Here is a 24,831-nt window from a genome sequence, read left to right on the forward strand (position 1 = left end):
CATATAGCTCTAACAATACAAGTTCTGATCAGCATCCCGTTTGTGTCAAACATGCAGTAGAGCTCACTGCTCAGCCGCATCTATTCCAGCTTATGGTCAGGTTATGGTCAGATGCACCATTTTGCGAGCTGGTCTCTTTAATTATGCGTTACCGCTGAATTGAATACATGTAACCATTGAAGTAATAGGAAAATGAATGCTCTGCAGCTAGATTGAGGGATTCTCACCAATGACAAGGCCTCTTGTGTGTGATGGATCAAGGGCTCTGGTAGAAGGGGAAGTTGGACACATTCTGGTATAGTTATAGTGCCACCATCTAAATCTGCAATTATTACATCAAGCTAAAGGGAAGAGCAGAATTGGGAAGAAAACAAATATTATTAAACATGTCATAAAATACCATTAGTGAAAATATCCATTAGACATGCTAGTGTATTTGAAGCACAGAAATAGTGAATTTTCATACGGAAACATATACAATAAGTGGATTGTACTGGAAACCATACTGTAATCAAGAATATAAAGTTATAAAAAATTCTTACCAGATCCTGGGTCTCTGACCGAAAGAGGGCATTTACACCAATGATAAACGGTGTTGGTGTGCTAAGAACCTCAAGAAGCTGAGCAGGGAGAATGGGCACATATGTGAAACTGAAAAATAAAACAGAATAAGATGAAGCCAATCCAGTGAAATCACATCACATGCATATAAAGGCCTCAAGCATATGAGTGTATGGTCACCCAAGCTACAGCAAACAGCTGGGTGCAGGAGGGAAAAGGGGTGAGCACCCCGCACCCCACCCCAAAAACAGCATATGGGACATGTCCTATATTTCACCGGGCAGTCACTTCAATCTACACAGCGTGCTCACTGCACTGTGACCACGTGCTATAGACCTCTACAGAGGCCGTGATGTGGCCATATCACTGACCCCATGCGGTCATGTGCATCAGGCCTAGGGTTAAAAGGAAACAACTCAGGTTGGAGTTGCTATTTTTAACAAGCAAAAATCTGAATAAAGATATCAAAAAAACTAAAAAATTGTCAGATATATTAAGGTATAGAAAAGATACTGCTGTTGTGTAAAAAATGTAGATATCGTAACTGCAAGTACAAAAAAATTCTACCTGTATCTGAGAGGAAACAAAATAGCCAGAAGAGCTCTGCAGGCTTCAGTCAACCGTTGGTAACTCCGAGAAAGAAACAAGATCTTGTGCTCAGTAAGAGCAGCGCAGAACAGGCACAATACATTGCTAATTCCTGCCAAGCAACAAAATGTAATTGATGAAACAATACAAAAAAATATAAAAATAATTATATTAACAAAACCAAGAAATTAGCATATGATTACTTACCAAGCTGGCGGAATAACAGAGCTACACTACAGTTGCTGATGGGAATAGAATCACATATTGGGGTTTGGATCACTTGGCGGTCTCCTGCTCCCAGAGATATTGTTCTCTACAGGAATACCAGAGAAATATAATTCATCAGTAAATACTGAAATAGCAAGCAAATTCATTGATAATTCTTTGTCACAGCAATTCATTGTGAAAAACACTGCAATAAAAGACTAAGTGAGTGTAAGATGGAATCATGTGACAAAGAAGTACAAAGCTAAGAAAGTGGAAGGAGAAAGTATACAACAAATGTTTAGGTAACTAAGTAGCCACATGGCAGAATGTGCTCATCTCCTTACATGGCAGATTAATAATTGTGCCTTTTACAATCCAAGATGAAATTTTAGGTTAACAAAGTATGGAATCTCATCCTATATGTTTCATTCAGTTGTAAATGCTTTTAATTAAAATACAATTTCAGTGTTCTCATCCTATGAAGCAAAGTTTTATGATCACTACATGAAATAATAAATGGAACTGGAAGCCAGTTCTCTGCCAAGCCTGAGAAGAGCACTCTAGCATTGCAAACATGGTGGCCATCTATGCACATGCCACTTACTGTGAGAAAATAGCAATATTACCTAGAGTGCCAGAGAGAAAAGAAAGCCTACAATCTGTGGAGAGGGTACAGCCGTCCTAGAGGAGTCTCAGGGTCTATATTCATGGTGCTGTGTCCCCAGTGCTTTGTACAAACACTATTGAAGGAAACCTACCACAAGGAATGCACGGAGGCTTTCCTGATGGTAGATTCCTTTCTCTGTTTAAGCCCTACACTGTCTTTATCTAATCTTTCTCTCTATTTAAATAAAAACTTCATTTTTTAATGTAAATGACCATCAGGGGCTGCGGTGTGTGGAGTAAGCTGGCCAAGCGCTGGGTGATAAGGCTACCTGTGCCTCTGTAGCCTCAGAAATCTTACCTCCATGCCCACCCCCGGCGTTCTTCAGCTCATGCACGTGCAATAACTTCCGGTTCTTCTATGAAGTTCTGCGCATGCTCCAGAGAAGCCGTTAACGAGCCAGAAGTTATTGCACATATGTGGGGGCTGCAGAACCGAATAGTGGCGCTTAGCCTGACTACCCCACGCCCAGTAGCCTCTGAAGTTCACTTACATAAAAGAAAGATGAAGTTTTTATTTTGTTCGATGGGGCGAAAAGATTAGATAAGCACAGTGCAGTGCTTAGAATACAGAAAGGAATCTACCATCAGTTAGTCCAGCTATGGTGAACCTTTTACAGACCGAGTGCCTACAACCAAGACCTACCGTACTTATTTTTACCAAAGTGCCAACACAGAAATTGAATTTGTGATTCATACTCCCTGTTCTGTCACAGCTCACATTCATATCAGCACCCTGAGGACACCAATATAGCAGAAAATAGAAGAAATTTGGATGATCATTGTAGCTTCCCTCCAGGGTCCCATAAACAGGAAGAATTGTCAGGGCCAGAGCAGGAGCTACAATGATAATCCAGATGTGCCCACACCTTCCCACTCCCCCAGTAGTCCCAGGTAGCACTTTCACTTTAAAATAGCTCTGTGCACAGCAAGTCATGGGGTATCTGGGACTGCAGAAAGATACCGGGAGTCCTCTCTGGGTATGGCCTGAGTGCCCGCAGAAAGGGCCCTGAGTGCCACCTCTGGCACCGTGCCATAGGTTCGCCACCACTGAGTTCGTGTATTCCAAATTGTAGGTCTCCTATAAGATTGTATTCAACGATTTGTAAAAAAAAAATGTTCACTTCTTTGTGACACAATGAAAATGTTGATGTCCGCCAAGGATTAAAAACATGCAGCAGAATCTCAATTTTGTTTAATGGTGTAAGGGTATGCGCCCAGGAGGTTTGTGGCTCAGATAATGAAAGTGTTACCGCTCTCTGAGACAGAAGGAAATTACTTTCACGTAACTGGCAACCAGAGATATAAAAATTGCAAATAGCAAAAAGACAAAAAAAAGCAAGGCACAAACCCAAGTCTCAATATCTAACCGCATTAAGGCCAGCGGTGGACCACACATCAGTGAATAAGAAGACAGCACTAGACTTTTTAATAGATCAGAGTGCATGGCAGTCATTTTAACGGACTGTGAAACTGATCCTTTATAAAAGGGAAGCTTCTCCAAGTCAGAACCGACTTCCATAAATCAGGAAGATGCAAGAAAAATAGATGCCGGACTATGTTACTGTACTAAATGTAAATCATTCTACCAGTATTTTCTCTGCAGTAGTAATGGTAGTATTACATAGCAATTATGCAGAGAAATTATGCACTCCAGTTTGGCAGAACGGAAAACAAAGGCGGTTTTCTACTTATAAAGGTAGTAAATCATTATGCCAGTACTGGTGATAAAGTATTGATTTTTTGATTTACTTAATTGTATTTGTTTTTACAACCACAGAAAGGAACTCCCCATAGAGGTAATGGGAAAGGATAAGCAGGCTTTGTGCAGCGTGTCAGCATTTATAATGAATATATATGCATACCATGCCATCCTGCTCCACGTCAGACTGGGAGGAAAAAAATTAACATGGAATCAAAGCGATGCATAAGCTTGAAGAGCCCAGCTTCATACTGAACACATGACAAGATCAGACAAGCGGACTGCCTCAGGTGTCATCTGACCCGTCCACTATTTAAACTATTTTCTCCTCAGCAAACAAGAATTCTGAGATCCATAGGAAGAAATTAGATAATGAAATGACTTGTGTTACACTGACCTGGGAGCCTCCAGTGACGGGGACAGTGCAAGTAAGTAAATTTCCAACAACATTCTCCAGGGATATACTGAGACCATCAGTGTGAATGGTGTAGATAAGACCTAGGGAGTCCTACAGGGAAAAATATTTCAATTTCAACATTTTATTACAGACATTCCAGGCACCAACAATTATTATCAGTATAGCATAATGATATATAATGATATAATACAATGTGAGTAAATGAAGGGTGTAAACTGTTACATACATCTCCATGTTATGCATTAAGTAATGGTAGCATACCTAGCGAGTTAATCTTTCTCAAGCAAAGGACACTCACCCTAAAGACTTCTGGATGATCCAGTCTTGAAACAAGTACAAGAGTCTTGGGAGCATAAAGCTGAGTTGCAGATGGCAATGGGGCATCTTCCTCAGCATCACCATCTCGCTGGTCAACAACATTCTATAAAAGGTAAAAGTAAGGTCAATAACTAATCCAAGCATATGGATAGTGGTTGTCATTACATCAATTACAGAACTTAATATCAACGAGGCTGGGGGCTTGCCACGTACATGCTTGGCCAACTCTCTTTGCACTTCTATGGGACTTATGGTGCTAACTACAACATTTAAATGAACCAAAGTTGATCAGGAAGTTGGGTATATCTGTTCCAAGAGATCAGACATCCATACACTATACTGGAAAAATATGTTCTTTGGGAACATAAAGTAATAAATTACGGTATACAGGAAGCAGTCGCGTGACCTATAGGTCCTGTTCACACTGGTAAATATAGTGGTCACTGTCTAATAATTGTTGCATCAAACATTTTGGGGCAGATTTATCAAGTGTCTGAAAGTCAGTATATTTCCAGTTGCCCATGGCAACCAATCACAGCTCCCCTTTAAAATATTCATGAGCACTGGTGAAATGAAAGCTGAGCTGTGATTGGTTGCCATGGGCAACTGGAAATATTCTGACTTTCAGACTGCTTGATAAATCTGCCCCTTTGTGTTACCAAATCTAGCTGTGACGATATAATGGCATCTTCACAACATACACTTACAAGGTTACAAAAGAGCACCAATTGTAAAACTGTAAAATGCACCACTGTGAGAAGTCCCTTTTAAGTGATCGATGTAGCCATTTATTTGCTGGAATTCACTTAAAAAAAAATCCCATTAATCCCAAATTTCATGCGTTTTCTTTTTTTACATAATGACACAACACTAGTGGCCTACCTACCAGGGAGGCAGAGGGGGTGGTTGCTCATGGCTTTGATGCAGTGATTTTGGCATAGTCCAGCTTTCCTTAGTAATGCATGTGTACAGACTTTCAACACACATGGATAACTGTGCACCTTCCAGGACCTGCTGGTCCTATAAAGGTCCCGAAGACGCAGCACTACATCAAGAAGGAGACAGGGCAGATGTGTCCTAATTTGAACATACTAGTCCTCCTATCCTACATTATGTGGGCAGAGCACAGTGATACTAATCCTATAGTGTAGGCATGGGCACAGCATGGTACTACTACTCTTATCCAGAATAGTACTACTTTTCTTATCCTGTATATTTGGGGACATCAGAGTACTACTAATGCCATCCTGTATATGGGCACAGGAAAGTGCTACTACCACTATCCTGCATATGTGGGCACAGCACAGGAAAAGCATCTACCACCATATTGTGGTACCCAGGTACACCAATGTAAAATTGTTGTACCTGGGTTGGGGGCCACTTGGGTGACTTTTTCCCAAGCCCCACTAACACCCCCCCCCCCCCCCCCAGCTATACCAGGTCCCTACCTATACTTCTGCACATTAATTTTTTGGATCAGTACATCAAAGTTAAGTCTTTGGACACCTACAACTTTTTCATATTTCCAAGTACAAAGCTGTGTAAGCAGCGAGTCAGACATTTTGATGATTTCTTTCTTTTTTTATTGTGCAAGATAATTATTTTTACATTTTAAAACATCAGGCACTTTAAGACACAGGTTAACTACCAATAATATGTTTTTCTTTTTAGGTTTAGCAATAAGAATGGGGATTCAAGACCTATATATTCTCTCTAATTTTTTTGTAGCCTCAGTGGTGGTAAAAAAGTAATAATAATAATAATAATAATAATAATTATTACCTGAGCACACTCCTCCCAAAAGGTGAAGCAACTACAGTAATGACGTTCAGAGTTGATGTCCGTTAGGACAGCGATGAAGAATGTTGGGGGATTCTTTTCAGTACACAATTGCCATCCACTAGGCTGACAGAACTATGTTAGTGCAAAAAATAAAAAGAAGAAAAATCATTTAAAGAGGTTTTCTATTTTCACTGGAGATCAAAGTTAGAGAACAATTTATGATCACTATTTTTTTTCAGAAATAATGTAATCTCCATTGATCAACATTTGATGGATTTTATTTGGTAGTGGTACACTAGAAGAGAGACACAATAACCAAAGTATACCAATATAAAACCTTTATTTTTCAAAAAACGTGATGATCAAATGTAAAGAACAGCAATGACTGTAGCACAGAGAAAAATTATAACAAAATTTTCTGAAGGTTACAACAGTCAGCAGGAAGCTTACAGACCTTTACTTTTAAATTACTTAAGCACATCTGCGGCTACAGGACATAACTAGACTACTCTCACTACTACCGTTTTAAAGCATGCGTTTTTAAACAGACTGAAAAGAAGACTACTCTCACTACTACCATTTTAAAGCATGCGTTTTCAGTCTGTTTAAAAACGCGTGCTTTAAAACTGTCCATAAACGGGACGTGTTGCATCACACTTATGCAGCCAGTTAAATAGGGTTTGTCAGATAATGAAGGAAATTGGCACCAGGTAACACCAACAACTTGCATGTATCTGAAAGTGTTCTCTTATTTTTGATCAGTATTCTTTTGCAAAAAAATAATTTACATTTTTATTCTGTGTTTCAAAATATATACAATTTATGAAATATTCTTTGAAAACTGTTATTTTACTCATAGGATTTATTAAAATATTTAGGAAATAGTTTGTTCTCTAATTTCGATCTCCAGTGTATGGATTTGGGCAAGTGCAGAAAACTGCAGGGGGGGATCCACAGCTCCTGTGGTGAGCGCCCAATCCCCTGCAGACTGTCAGTGATGATGTCACAATCTATGGCTTTAAATTTTACCAAGGATGTGTCCAGACATAATGAACATGGCGTAATCATGGACAGCCTGTGAGGATCGGAGCTTGGGGGGGGGGGGGTCTTGAACACTAGTGTTTTAGTTCTTAACACTACACAGCAACTTGGTGATGTAAGAAGGCACATTGAGAGAAATAATGGCAGAATAATGGCAGAATATTGTGAATATTTGGCATTAAATTCTTAATAATCTTGAAAATGCTGAGTTTGTATTTAAATTGTTTTATGTGGATACAATACTTACAAGTTCAATGCCTTGGGGAAAGGGATTATCTTCCCAATCTTTCTCTGGGAACCGTTGAAGAATCCTGCCCTGTCCTATGCTGCTGCCTAAAGAGAGAAGAATAAATTGGAATCAAGCATTGCAACCAAGCATAATAGTTCCTAAAATATCACAAAGAAAGATTTAACAAACATATTGCCATGCAGCTATACTATAAGGCAACATGCACATAAATGTGGCTGATTTTCTTCTGTGCCAAGAATGTCTGTGTGTCTGGGTTGTTTTCACTGTACTTCAAAGGTTGCATCAGTGAAAACCGATGAGTATCAGAAAGGAAGAAAATAGCACATGCATGTATATAATATTTGTGTACAACTGAACATTGTTACATTACAAAATTGTGTACGGACTGGTTACTTAAAGGTGTTGGTCACAAATATCAGATGGTGACAATGATGACAGTAGTTGGAAGGGCGTGGCAAGGATATCCACACACATTCATTATAGGTGGACTCTGGTGTTCAGGGAGGAGGCCTGCATACAATAGGAGAGGTTTAATCTGCCTACGACACTAAAAAACTGTGACCACCACAAGGGTTTTAGACAGTTTTCTGGCACTCCTACAACTAGTTCTACAAAAGGGGAGTGAATTATGAAAGGAGTCATTGCATTGCACCAAAAATACTGCTGACCTGACTGAATTTTGTCCTAGATTTCTGGCGTAAACTAAGCCAACTAATAAGTGCAAAGTACTTATTATCACCCAGCACAAGGCATTTATATGGATCTTGTGCAGTATTACACTGTCTAATCTAACTCTGCACAGTCTTACCTTACCACACTTTTCATAAATCTGCCCCAATAAGTGGAGGTTATCGCTGTTCATCAGGGGATAAGCATTCACACTAAAAGCTGATAATCTGATGAATTTAGCAAACACTCAGTACCAGATGAATACAATATTCAGTAAGCAGCCTTTCCAATAATCAGCACACACAATATTGTGCACAAGCAGCTGATGCCACAGAGGATACAGATACGGCTTCCGGTGATGATTCATTACAACTACCTCAGGTGTCAGAAACCACTACCGCTTCTGCAGACATTATCTGATACAGAGACACCCTGCTTAATATTGTGAATAAATCCAAAGCAATTTTAGCGCTGAGAAGCTGTGTTAGAATACCAATAAAAGCCTTGTGGTCAGCAGGGTTTTAGGTGGAATGTATTTAGTAAAAGTTTTATACAATAGAATTATACAAGTCAAGGTATGTAGTAGCTATAGAAGCGTGGCCCCCATGGACAACTTAAAAAGAAGCCATACTATCCATGACTCTTAACATATCAAGAATAGCATACGTAGTCATGAGAAGCAGAGAAGAAGTAAAGTAGAGAAGTAATCATCTGAAACAGATTGTAGCGCACTTGAAACGCAATGTGTGAACACAGCTTTAAGTCCTCCATCCATCGGAATTTGTCTAATGCATCCCCCTACATTTCACTAGATGGAGGTAAGATAGAGTTAGAGTGATCTAACTGCACCAATAAAATAGTGCAGAAAAACCTTCTCAACTTTAACATATACAACCTGGTCATTTATGGACTCTGTTGCATAGAGGCCCTGTACAAAGCAATGTACAATGCCATAATGTCGTACCAAATGGAAGCTACTCTTGTACATTCCCAATAAAAGGCAAGCAGGGTGCCTGTGTCAACTCTGCTGTTGAAAATGGAGTCTGTCGAAGAATAAGCCACTAAGAAATTCAGAACTTGACCCTATGGAGGACAACCCCTGATTCCCAGTAAACTTACAAACAGTAAAACAACGTAAAACGTTAACATAAGTGTAATTCTAGACGAGTCAGAAAGGCTGCAGTTATCAATTGTCATTTCTGAGGAAACCAACGACAAGTAAAAACTCATGAAGAAGTGACACAATGTGAAAAAAAAATTAATTACTTTGATTATTAAACTTGATTTCTGTCCAAGAGGCATAGAATTGCCCCACTGACGGTAGTGAAGGAGTCCCACGACAAGTCTGGTTTTTTGATACAACCCTGTGAGTAGCATTTTGCTCCGCATTATATTCTGCTAGAAGTAAACTGTGTGACATCCATGCCAGAACTGTCACCCGCAAGATGCGACTGTCCCAGGCAGAGCCTGTTATTCTGGATCTCATTATCTCATCGTAAAACAGATAAAACTCTGATTCATCATGGCACATGGGCACCACACAGGTCATTAAGGGGATGGTTATTAAAGGAAACCTACCACTTCCGATGTTGGTTATAAGCTGCAAATGCTGTGCACCAGCACAGGCTGAGCTGGTGCTTATTTTGGTTTAATGCTTTACATCTGTTTAATAACATAACGAAAATAAGCGCGGGCACCAGCTCACCCTGAGTTGGTGCACGGCATTTGCAGCTTACAACCACCATCGGAAGTGGTAGGTTTCCTATAAGGGGAATGGCAGCCCATACACAATTCAGTCATTTCTACACATGAATGCTCTCAGTCCCCATGACAGGCATATACATAAGGGCAAGATCACACCTTGAATTTTGCAGACTGTTATAAAACAGCAGACTTTAAAACCATTTTCTACATATTGATGGCCTAGGAAAGGAGTCAAGAGAGTAAGACGCAATATTTTACACACACAAAATAAGACGCTATCCTGCAGCACCATTACATCACCATTCCAGGTTTTATAATCCAACTTGGATTTTTTTTTTTTTAATTTTATTTATTTTTATATTTGTTGGTTTTACCCTGACAGTTCACACCATATTTTGGAACTACATTACATTATTTTGAGTGATATTGTTCAACACCCTCTTTTGCATAAATTATTTTTGACGCAACCAAAACGCCACATGTGAATGCACCCTCAGTAGTTGATCAGTGTGGAGAGGGTCAGACACCAGGCAGCCACACCAGCTGTTGATCATCGAATATATAGAGTGTTCTGAGCATAAGTAGTTTCCACTTCTAAGCAATAAGTGCCATAAGCTATGGAGATTAATATACAACTTAGACCACGTACCGCGTATCAGGAGGGAGGTACTAAGCTGGCGCTCCAACCTGGGACCACCAACCTGACACTAGAAAGCTTAATAAGCTTATTGGTTACTCAATGTGGAGGTGACAGATGCTGGAGGTGGTGAAAAAGTATTCTATAAAAGGCAGAAAGGCCTGATTACAAAAAGGAAACCATAATATGTACTAAATATTGTAATGAAATATAGTGTAGATACAACTGCCGGCAAATGTTGTACAAGGTTGTGTAGCTGGGTTTAAATTATTGATAACGGAGCAACAACTTCATACACAAATTTCCACAAATGTGCACTGGTAGTGAGCCTAGTGATTGTGTAGCGCTCTCTTCATACACGCTTCCTGAATGCGTTCTAAGAATGAAGACGAGTGTCTGAAGCGGACAATCACCACAACTAGCGGCAGGCTCTGTACAGGAAGAGGGATTGGGCCCCCCAGAGGTTCCTGTACATCCCCCATCCTGCATTCTGTCCTGCTCAGCAGTGGAGCTCATACCAGCCCTCAGGCAGGAAACCAGTAACAGAAAAGAGGAGTCAGAAATGACATGATGTTTACCAAGTAAAACAGACAGCAAATTCTCCTCATCCCGAAATGCCTTGCGTGTCCCAGCTGCTCAATTGTCAGTGACAAATATACATGGCAGTAAAAATCTGGTGTCCCTAATTATTTATAATCTATATATAGCAAATGAAATCCACTGTTTCAGCCTTGTCAAACGTTCAATACAAAGGTTATTACAATAGTATATAAAGGAAAAAAAAAACCTCTTCAAACCAACAAGATTAGAATACATTGTACATTTGAGATCGGCAGTGGTCTGGCTCTTATAACCTGACTGCCTTGCATGGAGTCTCCATCATTAGGACTTTAAGGTGCTCCCACACATCGTGTGCCTGCATTTTCAGTCCGTTTAAAAACGCATGCGTTTTTGTATGTTTACCATGGGTTTGGCTGCTTTGAACCCATTTAGCATCATTTTTAGAAGTGTAGGCAGCTGTGAAACAGATTAAAACCAGCCAAACACATGGTAAACATACAAAAATGCATACGTTATCAGTGTGTTTAAAAACGGTCCAAGAACGCGACAAATCGCTTCCAAGTATACTTTCCTGGACAGGACACTGAAAATAAGCTAACCTTTTGTCACTACTGCCACTATATGCCCTTAAAGTCTTATCCATCTAGAATTCATGCAGCATACATATCATCATTTAAATAACAGAACACTATGGGGAGATTTATCAAGCTGCCAAGGAGTAAGAATGTGCGTAGTTGCCCATGGCAACAAAATACAGCTCCGCTTTAAAATATTCATGAGCACTGGTAAAATGAAAGCTGGGATGTAATTGGTTGCCATGGCAACTAAGTACAATCTTATTCTTAGGCAGCTTGATAAATCTCCCCCTATGTTTTACCCAGGATTGCCCAATTGTTATGGCTTCTTCTTCAGTTCAGAGGACTGTACCAAAAACATTTTGACTGCTGTCCTCTTTTAGGTCATCGCCGACTGTTGTGCTGGCCATGCCAACATGACAAGCAGGCAGCTCTGTCATGACTCACAACTGCACTCTGAGGGTGCGATCATTTAGTAGCACTATGATAGCGTAGAGGGCACATGCCACAGTCTGATTGCATATGTATTTCTATTGAAGCGCATGCAATAGGTAACCAGCAACCGGTTTCTTGCAGTTCAACAATACAAGACATCGGGTGGTGGTTACCGATTGCATATGTGGAACACAACAGTGCGCTTTCATTGTGCTTATCAAAGCTAGCACACATGTACCTGTGTGGTATAGTGTGTTGTGTGTGTGAACATGGTCAATGCGTTAATCAGTTACTCCTTGCATCATATATCACTATATTCCTTCAATCATGATTACAGCATTGTGTGCAGCTACTGACATTATTTGTAAAGCACTATCGAATATCATTGTGCTACAGCCAGATTTTTTACAAAAACAATCATACAGCAATAAGCTGAAGACAGGAGGATACTGGGAAACAGGTCCATGCCCGGCTGTACAGCGTTCAAGTGAGAGAATTATCCTAAGCCAAGGAGGTTAACCGTACACCTAAGCTCCCTGAGATAGTATATAGTAATCCGCATAACAGGGATAAGTATACACCTTGGCTGTCAGTGTGTCACCTGAATTTTACTCTCTCTTATCTAGGATGTTAACTTTAGCTAATGGTGCAGTCTGTTTGAAAAAATGTACTTAGAATTAGTAAATCAACTTCATCTTTTGGTAAAATAAAAAATAAAACTTTTTTTTTTGAGACTTGAGGAGATTGAAATATTATAGTATTATAATAGTCACTCCAAAAGCCTAGGATTGCTGAGGAAGGAGATGGCATATATTTCCAGGACACAGCTAACTCGATAGATGTGTGACTGACTAACCTCGTGTTAACCGGCTACGAAACCCAACAACCACTTCCATACTTTTGGATTTCTGGAGAGCTTCTGGTAGCAGCATGAGGACAATAAATTAGAATTTTCCATATTTTTTTCTTTTACAGGGGGTGCACAGGTAGCAGGTACATCTGGATACTATAGAAAGTCAGTGTAAGAAATGGTACTAAATAGGTGGAGGACCATGAAGAAGTGCTGAGGGGGCGGGAGGGATAACCATGTACTCTATGTAAAAATAAAAAAATAGCTTCTGAAAGACAATGTAGCTTTGTAATAGTGACAGGCGCTTCCAGGGAAGGAGAGCAACAATAGCAGGATCTGTTCTTACTTCTCACAAGCATACCTGCTGGAAGACACTCAGTAATCCTTCTATGACTTGATATATTGGATACTTTTAGCTGCTTCTACTGTAGCTGAATCAATGTTGTTAGCGTCTCTGAAACTAAAAGCCACAACCAAGACAGAACGATATGTATGTCCTAAATGGTTGGAGCACTTCATTTTTTTTTCATGTTTAAAGTTTTTATTATTTTCAAGAATAAACTTACAAAAAGGTAATGCAATCAAAGCACTTTAGTCACACAGGAGTCACAAAAGCCAAACATAGGAGGACTAAAATAGAGGTGTGATGGAACAGAATGGAGAGAGTCTAACCAGGCCCATTCTAGGCCGAGGTGTGGCAAATCTGCGCCAGATAATGCGCCAAGGAAGTGAAGTTGGTAAAATAAGGATCCTCTCAGGGCCAAGTTCAACAGGCTCTCCATACGGTAAAGTTAATTAACTCTCTGCAACCAGTTTCAGTATGTGCTGCAGGAGATACGCCCTGTACTGGCCAAGGGAAACGTCATGGTGGTGCCAACCAGGATCATCACTCAAAAGCCATCTGAAGCATCTCACTTTACATAGACCAGTGATGGCGAACCTACTGGCACTCAGAGCTCTTTCTGTGGGCACCCGGGCCATCGTCCCAGCACATCAGACAAGACTCAAATAATCTTCCTGAAGTTCCAAGCAACGTAAAAGATGCTGCTTTCAGTCATATTTTCATACTTAGGAGGCCAATATGATTGAAAGTTGTTGAAAAACAGGGAGCAATAAGTTACTGCTTTAATTTTTGGTTGGCACCTCGCGATAAATAAGGCTGGTCTTGGGTTGCTTTTTGGCTCGGCTGCTAAAAGGTTCGCCATCACTGACATAGACTATGAATTCACTACTGCAGCCTATACTAGCCAAAGGGAACATCATGGTGGTGCAGTAATACCCAGCCAGAATCATGACTCAGGAGCCTATGCATCAATTATCAACATGATCCCTCATGCACACCAACAGCAGTAAAACCTCAGACACACAATGGCTAGCACACTTTCCCATGGATTGCTAGAAGTTCATACCCACGGTCATGTTTTCCTCTGTCCCATGTGTTAGTTGCAAATAATAGAGCATGTCCTATTCCTGCCCTACCTTGCCGCAGTTTCAGTGCTGAAAACACTAATACAATTGTGACAGGTGGTTCACACAGCTTGGTCCACTGGACCTATACATGGAACTATACAGCGTGCAACTATGGAATAAACAAAAAAAGGTTCCTCTTCATGCGCCAGACAGCTAATAACAGGGCATCAACAGCCATATGTATGAAGCCTTAAAAGAGAATGAGGACGTGGGTTAGCGGCTTATTTTACATTTGTCTGCATGAATCCTAAGGAATATTAATCAAATTCTATACTTTAAAGCAAATTGACTACATTTTTTCTGTCGAGATCTAGTCTGCCTCTCCATTGCCATGAGTATAACCCAATTGTATTACACACACATATTCCATTTATTACACTGAAGAGCCTAATTATAACACAATGAATATTTATGTGCTAGTAACTACATATAATTATACAGCAACAAAATGTAATCCATTATATAACTCTCCTCATTCATGAGCTCCTCAAAATTAACAGGCTTGGTTGAGTTCCTAAATATACTGTGCCTCATGATAGTATACAAAGTATTAGAATTGACTGTCTGACCTTATGCCAAGCCTTCAATAAGAAAGTGGTGGTCTAGTTTAGTGTCACTGCTTTCCAGAACCATAGTTTATATAGTTGCTCTGCGCCATTCACTAGAACAGTGATGGCAAACCTTTTAGACACCAAGTGCCCAAACTACAACCAATACCCACATATTTTTCGCAAAGTGCCAATGCGACAATATAAGCAGTAACTTATTACTCCTTGCTCTGTCACAGGTTTAAATTGTATAGGCACTTGAGGACACCAATAAAGTAGTAAGAAGGAGAAGAATATTGGATTTTCATTGTAGCTTCCTTCTAGGGTCCTGGGCTGCCTTGGACTGCAAGATACCTCGAGTCCTGTCTGGTGAACTCTGCGCTGGGGTGATGGCGCGGGTGCCCATAGAGAAGGCTCTGAGTGCCTCTGGCACCCGTGCCATAGGTTCGCCACCACTGCACTAGAATAAGAATGGGCTGCAGAGAATGGTTCTGTACAAGCAGAGACAACCCCTGCCAAATATGTGTTGCTATGTCTGGTAGACAATGATGGACACACTCCCTTGTGGAACACTTTGTGCTCTTCAGTCAGCTGATCGGTGGAATGCTAGAAGTGTGACCTCCACTTATGTTCATAATCTCATTATTACCCTCCGTTGTTATGATAAGTCAGATATTTCTCGACTTATCCTTATAATGGAGGGCAAGTATGTATACCACTAAATGCTCATACAGTGAGATATGTTGTTCTGTTCCACCACCTTTCCCAATAGGATATATGGATAGTTACAACACTGTGGACCTCCTAGGGCAGTGATGGCGAACCTTTTAGAGACTGAGTGCCCAAACTACAAACAAAGTCCACTTATTTACTGTGAAGTGCCAACATGGCTTTTAAACCCCCCAAGCCCACCAATACAATGGAAAGAAGGAGGGCAAATTCAGACTCATTATAGCTTCTCTCCAGGGTCTCTCTGTAGAGGAAGAATGGTGGTCCAGCAGGATGACGTCCAAAGATATTGCAGTTCTGTCAACACCTTCTCACTTTTCCCGCAGTTCCAAACAGCCAATGAAGTGTTGCTTTAAAAAAACGCTGAGAGCAGCATCTCTTAAGTTGCTTGGGACTTCAGGAAGATTTGGTGGATTTGATCATATTTGGTGAACTCGGGCAATGGTCTGAGTGCCCACAGAAATGGCTCCGAGTGCCACTTCTGGCACCCGTGCCATAAGTTCGCCACCACTGTCCTAGGGTGTACACTCAGCAGAGGCCAGAGATAAATGCCATAAGTTGCATCTGTCCCCCATAGTCCTCTTCCCTCCAATGGCCTCTGCTAAGTGTATACATTGCTTGCTACATTGCTTCCCTGGCGTATGCGCCGAACATATTAAAAAATAAAAACAGGTGTAAATGCAGACTTACCGCTGCAAAGTCAACAATGACTGACCCATTGCAATTAACTGCAGACATATATGATGTTTTCTGGATATGAGATGTAAATGTCTGTCATTTGACTGTATAGCTTTCTTTCTAAATAAAAAACATTTCTTCAAGACCTACCAGCCAAAGGACCTGCGCATGTAATCTCAAGATTATATCTTGCTAAATCTGGGTTTCATATTTAAACAGATGAACATGGGACAGACAAAATAATTTTGCAGGCCACAAATTGTGCAACCCTGGCTTTACAATGTAAACACTCTGACTACAATTATTTATCGCACAAACCTTTGGTCAACATTCACCAAGTCTGGAAAAGAACAGATCTGTCCCGCAGAATGTACACACATCCTGTATTGTTGATCCAATCAGGCGTCTGCTCACCACAGGACTTTGTAATGCTAAGTATAGAAGTAACACACAATACAAAATATAAATATATATAAAAAAAACCTAATCAATGCAGACAACTGCTTAACTTATTAATGACCAGGCCCTTTTTTTGTTTTTTCGTTTCCCTTTTTCATTCCTCACATACAAAAATCTGTAACTTTTATTTTTCCATGTAAACAGCTGTAAGAGGGCTTGTTTTCTATTTCTATTTAATATTTGATGCAGTGCACTGGAAAGCGTAGAAAAAAATTCAAATGCAGTGAAATTGGGGGAAAAAACGCATTTACAACATTTTCTTAATAATAATTCATTCATTTATACATCGCACACAGATTACGCAGCGCTGCACAGAGCTTGCCAAATCAGTCTCTGCCCCCATGGGGCTCACAATCTAATCAACCTGCCAGTATGTTTTGGAGTGTGGGAGGAAACCGGAAGGACCCAGAGCAAACCCACACAAGCACAGAGAGAACATACACACTAATTGCAGATGGATGGGACTTGAACCCAGGTCCCCAATGCTGAAAGGCTGTAGTGCTCACCACTGAGCCACCATACTGCACCTAGTTTTCTTGTGGGCTCGGTTTCTACTGATTTTTCCGTGCGCTCAAAATGACATGTCTTCTTTATTCTTTGGGTCGGTGCGATCACGGGGAGGCTAAATTTATGCAGGTTTTATTGTGTTTTAATACATTAAAAAATGTAAACAATATGCACAAAAAATCCTTCATCTTCTGGCACTAATGACTTTTTCATGCTTTGGTGTACAGCACTGTGTGACATGTAATTATTTTTTTATCAAAATGAGCATTCCATTGCTACCATTATTTACTTTTTGATTACTTTTTATTACATTTTTTGTATGTTGAAAAAGTATATACGGTAAACTCAAAAGTAGCGTTTGGAGATTTAGGCAGTATTTTCTGTTGCAGGGAACAACTGTTATTATATTTTGAGATATAGGACATTTTGGGACGCAACGATACCCAAGATGTTTATGATTTGTACGCTTTATTTTTATATAATTTCTAATATTGGAAATTTAGGTTTTAATATTTTTGCATATTTTTTTTACTATTTTTTAGACTTCCAAGAGTACCTTAACCCTTGGGTGCCTGATCACTTCGACCATATACAGCTTTGCCCATGATCTTAAAGTGTTTGGAGATCAGGCTGAATGACAGGCCTGGGAGTCTAGTATAGACTCCTGGCTGTTATAGTAACTGATCGCACCGCCTCCCCCCCCCCCCCCCCCCCCCCATGACCTCACTCAGCAAACACCCACCTGGTACAGAGAGGGCTCAGTCCTCTCTTTTAGACTACGTATGGATCATGGTCCCTATTTTGAAAGGTGCCAATTTGGATGAAGGGAATGTTTTTTCAATGGGAAGGAGGTCATGTAACATATCATAGCCTTTAAAAGACCAGAATTGTCTCAGAAAAAGATTTAGTAGTTTAAAAGTTCTCAAAATCGAGATTCTCCTTCAGCTTCATAAGAACCGGATCCAGAACCTTCCACTGTGTTCAGCACCATGGACAACATGTCACATAGCTGTGCATCATAGGAAGCTTCCCAGGTGGTTGTTTCAAATTTCTGTGTTGATAACAATTGAAACATTAAATATATTGCAAATCTGATTATGGCAATCGATTTCTGAGACAATCCCTGTCTTCTTTGATCTGCTACATGACCAACTTTACATTGGAACAGTATGTCCTTGATCCAAGATGTCAGTTTTTAAGATGGTGGCCTTCTTCGGGACATAATCTAAAAGTCTCAACCCTTACTTGCTGGGGTATTCTGGTGTATCATTTCTTCTTTCATATCCCTTTCCTGGGACTTATGACTCCCTGTATATAACAATAGATAAATAAATTACATGTGCAATAGCAAGATGCTAGTGAAATCGTACAATTCTTAGAAATCCAACCTGTGGCTGCTCTCAGTATATTTATTAATTAATATATACAATGAGTAGACAATTGACAGTACAAGAAAAGCATATATACTTTGCTCATACACTAAAAGCTATACAATCTCAAAAAAGTGTGGGTGGAGGCTGCAGAGCATTTCCTCCATTCCTTTGTGGTTACTCTAACATTGAAGAGTTAAAGCCTACACAACAATTTCCTCTACAATGCGAACAGATAAGGCACTGCAACCACATAGGTCATCCTTATAGTTCTTATTATACAGACCCACATTTCTCCTACAGGCAATTTTGCTGCCTGTGAAGTACATAAAGAGACATAAGAAGGCAAGTGTAGCCAGTGTAACAAATAGCCCCAATGCTGCCCAACAAAACAAGATGAGGAAGAGCATCTAAAATGAAGAGGGAAAACCTAGAGATGGTGGTGGACATAAAGCAAAGCATTTATAAGGTTATAAAATAACCTTTCTAGCTTTAAGCAGTAGCAGTATTATGTATTATGACAAGAAGAAGCCCCTCAGCAAGAAACCTGACCCCAAGGAAGTCTCACATACAGCATCGAAACCTTCAAAGTGCAGGTTTATGGTCGAGGTATTTCAACAAACTACTTTTTAGAGTAGAAACATGCCCCGCGTAATCTCCACTACTGTAAATAAGCCAGCGCAACTGGGACCTTATTGTATACACACCAGGACAAGTATTCACGCTATGTATACATCCTCCCATCATTGGTCCATGTCACAGAAATTCTTGACCTTATTGTGAGATAGGAGGGAAAGACATCCTACATTCAAGACTGTGTCAGGAAATACATGAATGTAAAAATAGGTTCAAATAAGACAGGGGCCCTGCTATTGCTATACCAGACTGTAAACTGAACTCCAGCATAAGAACGTTATTTTGTGTTATTATTATTGACAATTTAATGGTGACTCTTTATTTGTAAATGTTAATTTTACAAGTATCCAAGGCTATAGATATGTATGTGTTGCTGGTAACATAGTAATCAGTGTAGGTGATTTCATCCATAAATTCTCCTATTACAGGCAAGAAAGAATCATTATGCCTGTATCTGAAACCCACCAAAATAAAATGGGGCACACTTGCACAAGAAGGGGGGCAGAGCTCAAAAGGTTGATTTCATGATCTACAGCAGTAAGCAATAAACATAAGTCTGAAGATGCCTTTGTTCAGCAATGTGTGTATGGGATTGTCATAAATGCCACGCACTGCAATGCCACTTATCATGCAGTGGATTTACTGTACAGAATTGCCACACGGCAAATATGAAAGTAATCTGCAACGTGAGAAGGTAGCCGGAGAGAAGACTATTCCCAGAGAAAGGATTGATGCAGACGAATGTGTGCACTTTGCCGGCCGCAGACAAGAGAACATGATCCCTTGTTTGCGGCCTAACTGCAATCGGCATGCCCAGGCCGCGAAAACCGCAGCACATGCAGTTGGCCTGACCAGTGTGGTGGATGCCGCAATGAGCTGCAGGAAAAACAGGTAGCACGCAGCTCTATTATATGCTCGTGGGCATGAGGCCAAAAAACCCCAAATTTACTAAGTCATTTCAGACGGTGGCCCCTTCAATCTGTTTGGTGGTGGTGTCAATCAAATATCGATGAGTTTTTATTAGTGGAGTCCCAGAAAAATCCTCACTTTGCGTTCATCCTATTTGGTCTACAACCAAAAGTACAACTAAGAGGAACATAAAGGAAATTTAAAAAAAGGATGCATCATCTTTATTCTGTAGTGGGGGGGAAGGGTTTAAAGGTCTTGTTTCATGGACATTAAAAAAAAATATCAATGCTAGCTATTCTATCCCCCTTGCTAAGCTGGTCAGTCTCGTCATACATGAACAGAGCATCTCTCTGTTGAGGCTTAGATACCCTAGAGCTTTACCAAGATACAAACCAACATAAACATTCACCCGTTTAATAAACAGGACAAAATCCCTCACTGTGGTGCCCTGTCTAGAGAGTTCACTATAAAAAGTACTATATTCTGCAATTCTCCATCTAGACAAACGGCTTAAAGAGAACCTGTCATGCAAATTAACCCTCACAAAATAAAGCTTTCATTAAAAACTATGATTAAAAAGCATTCCCCTTATCCCTAAATGGTTCTTTTCCATGGCTGCAATGTTACAAAAATCAGTTTGTAAACTTCTATGCAAATTTCCTGATGAGTCATGCCTATTCACTTGCAATGTCCTGCCTCCTTGTTCCTGATTGACAGGTCTGAGCGCTACGATATTCTGATGTGTGGAACATTGAGAAAGAGATCCTTTTACACCATTGTGCACTTAAAGTCATGTGACCAGGATGATATCATCTATGAATCCCATCACATGAAATCACAGCAGCCTCCAATGAGGATGGGGAGGAGTAGAAGTCTATGAAGGCTGCCTTGATTTCATGTGATCAGATATATGCATGGGGTACAGTTTGCTAATGTTAGGAGGCTAAAGGACCTGTGATGATGTCCCCCTGCTCACATGACATACTGATAAAAAAAATCATTTGACATGGGGAGGAGTAGATGGGAAGGGCTGCCAGAGCACGATACGCCCCTCTGATGCCAGGGAATATTCGATAAAGTTGATTTATGTGTATGTAAGGGAAACAATTTTTAGCTAAAAGAAGGGTGTCAGTTTGTTAATAGTACTCTATGGGAACCTGTCACTAGCTGTTTTTGTGAAAATGTGGTGACAGGTTCCCTTTAATAGTAGACACTTCCTAATTCTGAAGAGGATTTCTGTGCATCACTGATCTGACACATCAAACCCAGCAAACTCTCCGTACACCTCAATGAGTCAGCTTCACACCATTTCAGCTTTGGCCATGATGCTGCTGTAAAGCATTTCACTAAATGCTGATACTAGAGGAAGATGAAGCTCAGGAAGATGACAGCCACCATGACCACAGACAGATAATAAAAGGACAACATTGTGATCCTGACTCTGTCCTGCATAAATCCTCATGACAGGTCTCTTTAATAACCCAGCGAATAACAAAATGTTACAACTGCTGCATAACTATAGTCACAAAATAGCTCCACATAATTGCAACTCATGATGCTGCAAGAACATAGCCTTAAAATAGTACCATGTAATTACCACTCATAATGCTGGAAGAACATAGCCATGAATAGTACCATGAAGTAGCAATTCATGATGTATATATTATGGGTCTATAAAGGATTATATAATAAAGCACATTGGGAGAAATTATTAAAACGAGCGTAATGAGCACCAACCCCAATTCTCCTCCTGCTGTCGTACTACACGTCAGATTTACCACGAGGCACAGCCGCGGCACAAGTTATAGAGCAGGTCATATTCCTGCCAGGTGTGCACTGTCCGTACCATCTTCAGCGGGTTACTAACTTCCCTGTCTGTAGCCCTTTAAATCTTAGTTATAAAAAGGAAGGTTTATAGCAAGTGCCATTCCTGCCAGTGTTTGTGACCAAGGAAGTCTGTATTCTGGACATTGACCTGTGAGTGGACCTCACAAGTGGAAGACACACAGGACACATACAATGAACCACGGATCTGTAGTTTGTAGCCCATAAAACTGAATTGTGCATGTAGTCTAAGAGTGATTGTCGCAAGATGTTGGAAGAGTTAGTGCTATAGTTCGCAAAAGAATTAGTTAAGATTCCAGGGCATCAATGAAGGAGGAGATGACCCAGACAACACTTTTCCTAATCACAAATTCTTAGATTTCTTATCACAAGGTTTCTAGTTATTAAAGTTTCTAGTTCTTGAATCAGGGACTGATTATTGGCCAATTGTAAAGGAGTCAGATAAAATAAAAGAATCAGTCTTTGTTTGAACTTTGGTTCAGTGACAATTATTTTATTATACTGTGCAATGATACATTTAATTTATTTACGCCTTAAAGGGAACCTGTCACCACATTTTCACTAAATGCAGAAGCCCTTTACAGCTGCATTGCAAATCTGCCTTACTGATTTTTTCTGGGCGTCTGATTTACAATATAATTGTGTGTTATAACTTACCTTGCACCCTGACAGAATCCTCTGTGTAGTCCTAGAGGTTGGGCTTTGGTTTGGATGCATTTAAAAAAAAACAACATGTGACTTGTCCGTGCTGCAGACTGCTCAGCTCTTGGCCCTACCTTTGTGCTCCTGTACAGGAGCACAATGGTGGGGGCTGAGAGCTGTTTTTTGAAATGCATCCAAACCAAAGCCCAACGACTAGGACTACACAGAGGATTCTGTCAGGTTGCAATGTAAGTTATAACACACAATTATATTTTAATGCAAATGCCCAGATAAAGCAGAAAGGCAGATTTGCACTGCAGTTGTGATGGGTTTCTGTAACCTATCTTTAGTGAACATTAGGTCCCTGGTTACAGGTTCCCTTTAATATTGTTGTAGTTATGGTAAATTTCATTAAAGATCAGAATGGTGTGGGCCCAATTTTTAGCACCTACCAGATGGTTGAATGGGCACGATACCCAAATAAATGGGATATAGTTACAAACCTGTACAGCTATTACTAAATAGATCAATGTAAACAAAGAGGTTTCTAGCTCTGCTGCCCCCTTAAACAGCCGATTGAGGGACTGCTACAAATGTGATATTAAATGCCTATCTTAACCTTAGTTTCTCTGATCCTAGAAATTGATATTATAAAGGTTTTTATAAATTGCTGTTCTGGGGGTCTCTAAAAATGAAAAAGAACTCATAGTTTCCTATGCCCCCCATGCCCATCACCGCGGGGAGCAAGGTGTATCCATGGCACGTATGCATGTATACATGCAGGTTACACCGGTACATGGCGGTACTCCTGCTATTGCATGTATACACACATCACCTCTGGCCTCTGCATGTAAGCAAAAACTGTAGACTCGTGTTGCCGCCAACCTCTGTATACAAACATGAGCTAGCTATGATGGGCACCAGCTGAGAACGGGAGGGGGGCTTGGCAGAGGTAAATATAAATTCTTTTTTATTTTTAGCGGCTCCCTCCCTGAAATTTGTAAAAAAAATTTAATCCTGGAAAAACCCTTTAAGGAACGTAGGCTACACAAATCATCAAGAAAATATTTACAAGACAACGTGACTGATACAATATAAAGTATAATAAAGATTCATTGTAAAGAGCCAAGAAAGGTAACTGCCCTTTAGCTAAGCTTGTTGCAGCATGGTTCTTTCAGTCAAGTCATTAGTTTTAAAAAGCAAGGGTTTAGGCTACCTGCACATGAACATATGTAATCTCGGCCGCCAGAGCTGCAAATGGGCAGGAATTGAAGCTGCTCTATAACTTGCAGCTCGGGCTGTCGGCTCCTAAACACAGCGCCATCAAAAACCTGTAAGGAGCCTATAGAAATACAAGGGAACATGTGATTGAATCAATAGCCTAAAATGTTTGCATATATGGACATTACACTGATGTGGCCTTAAAATATATATAACAGTTTAGTACCAATATTCCCCTACATAATACAATTAATATATGAAATCTACAATATAAAACGGTATATCCCGAGTTTCATTGTTCTCCCCTAACCACGGATGTATTCATTTATCTTCTATGAGATTGAAGAGGTTTGCTCGGCTATTTGAATGAAGAGACAGAAGGCATACTCAACCTGCCACTACAACAATTATGGAATACAGGAGTCCCATTCTCTTGAAAGGGGATAATAATGCAATTTGGAACAACCCTTCTACCAGAATAATGGTACAAGAAAACTACCTAGAGCAGTGCTTCCCAAATTTGCTAACATCAGTTTTTAGAAGACTTGAATCACACGAAAACCAAGAACAAAAGGGGCATTGAAATTGGTAAGGCTGTCACATGTACTAAAAGTTATTAAAAAATCCTTCAAACTTTACAAAAAAAAAGACAAATCAATGAAACTTCCCATTGCTGTCATAAAGAACACAATGAGAATGCAAAGTATGTATCAAAACATTTTTCCTTCCTGTTTGTATCTAAAATCATAGTTTCGTTCTAGAGGTGGAAATTTACTTGCCATGGATAAAAAGGATTACTATGAAGGAAAAGTTTGGGACAACCTCCACATAAAGCTTTAAAGGCACTATGTAGTTC

General features: G+C 40.1%; 1 protein-coding gene across 9 annotated transcripts in view; it reads right to left on the reverse strand.

Annotated features, from left to right (window-relative positions):
• The window catches only part of SBF1 (SET binding factor 1), a 54,642-nt gene that overhangs the window by 25,368 nt on the left and 4,443 nt on the right, over positions 1-24,831 (reverse strand). For 5 of the 9 annotated variants that reach the window (XM_072147593.1, XM_072147589.1, XM_072147587.1 and 2 more), the window contains exons 2-10: positions 7,528-7,613; positions 6,240-6,371; positions 4,438-4,560; positions 4,119-4,229; positions 3,885-3,908; positions 1,357-1,462; positions 1,129-1,261; positions 543-651; positions 228-341 (exon numbers count right to left, since the gene is read on the reverse strand). In XM_072147593.1, the coding sequence (XP_072003694.1) occupies positions 228-341; positions 543-651; positions 1,129-1,261; positions 1,357-1,462; positions 3,885-3,908; positions 4,119-4,229; positions 4,438-4,560; positions 6,240-6,371; positions 7,528-7,613 (938 nt within the window). The remainder of the gene's footprint in view (positions 1-227; positions 342-542; positions 652-1,128; positions 1,262-1,356; positions 1,463-3,884; positions 3,909-4,118; positions 4,230-4,437; positions 4,561-6,239; positions 6,372-7,527; positions 7,614-24,831) is intronic. The other 4 variants (XM_072147588.1, XM_072147596.1, XM_072147592.1 and 1 more) reach the window with 1 other exon arrangement.

The sequence above is a fragment of the Engystomops pustulosus genome, chromosome 4 (assembly GCF_040894005.1).
Source record: "Engystomops pustulosus chromosome 4, aEngPut4.maternal, whole genome shotgun sequence".
Lineage (NCBI taxonomy): Eukaryota > Metazoa > Chordata > Amphibia > Anura > Leptodactylidae > Engystomops > Engystomops pustulosus.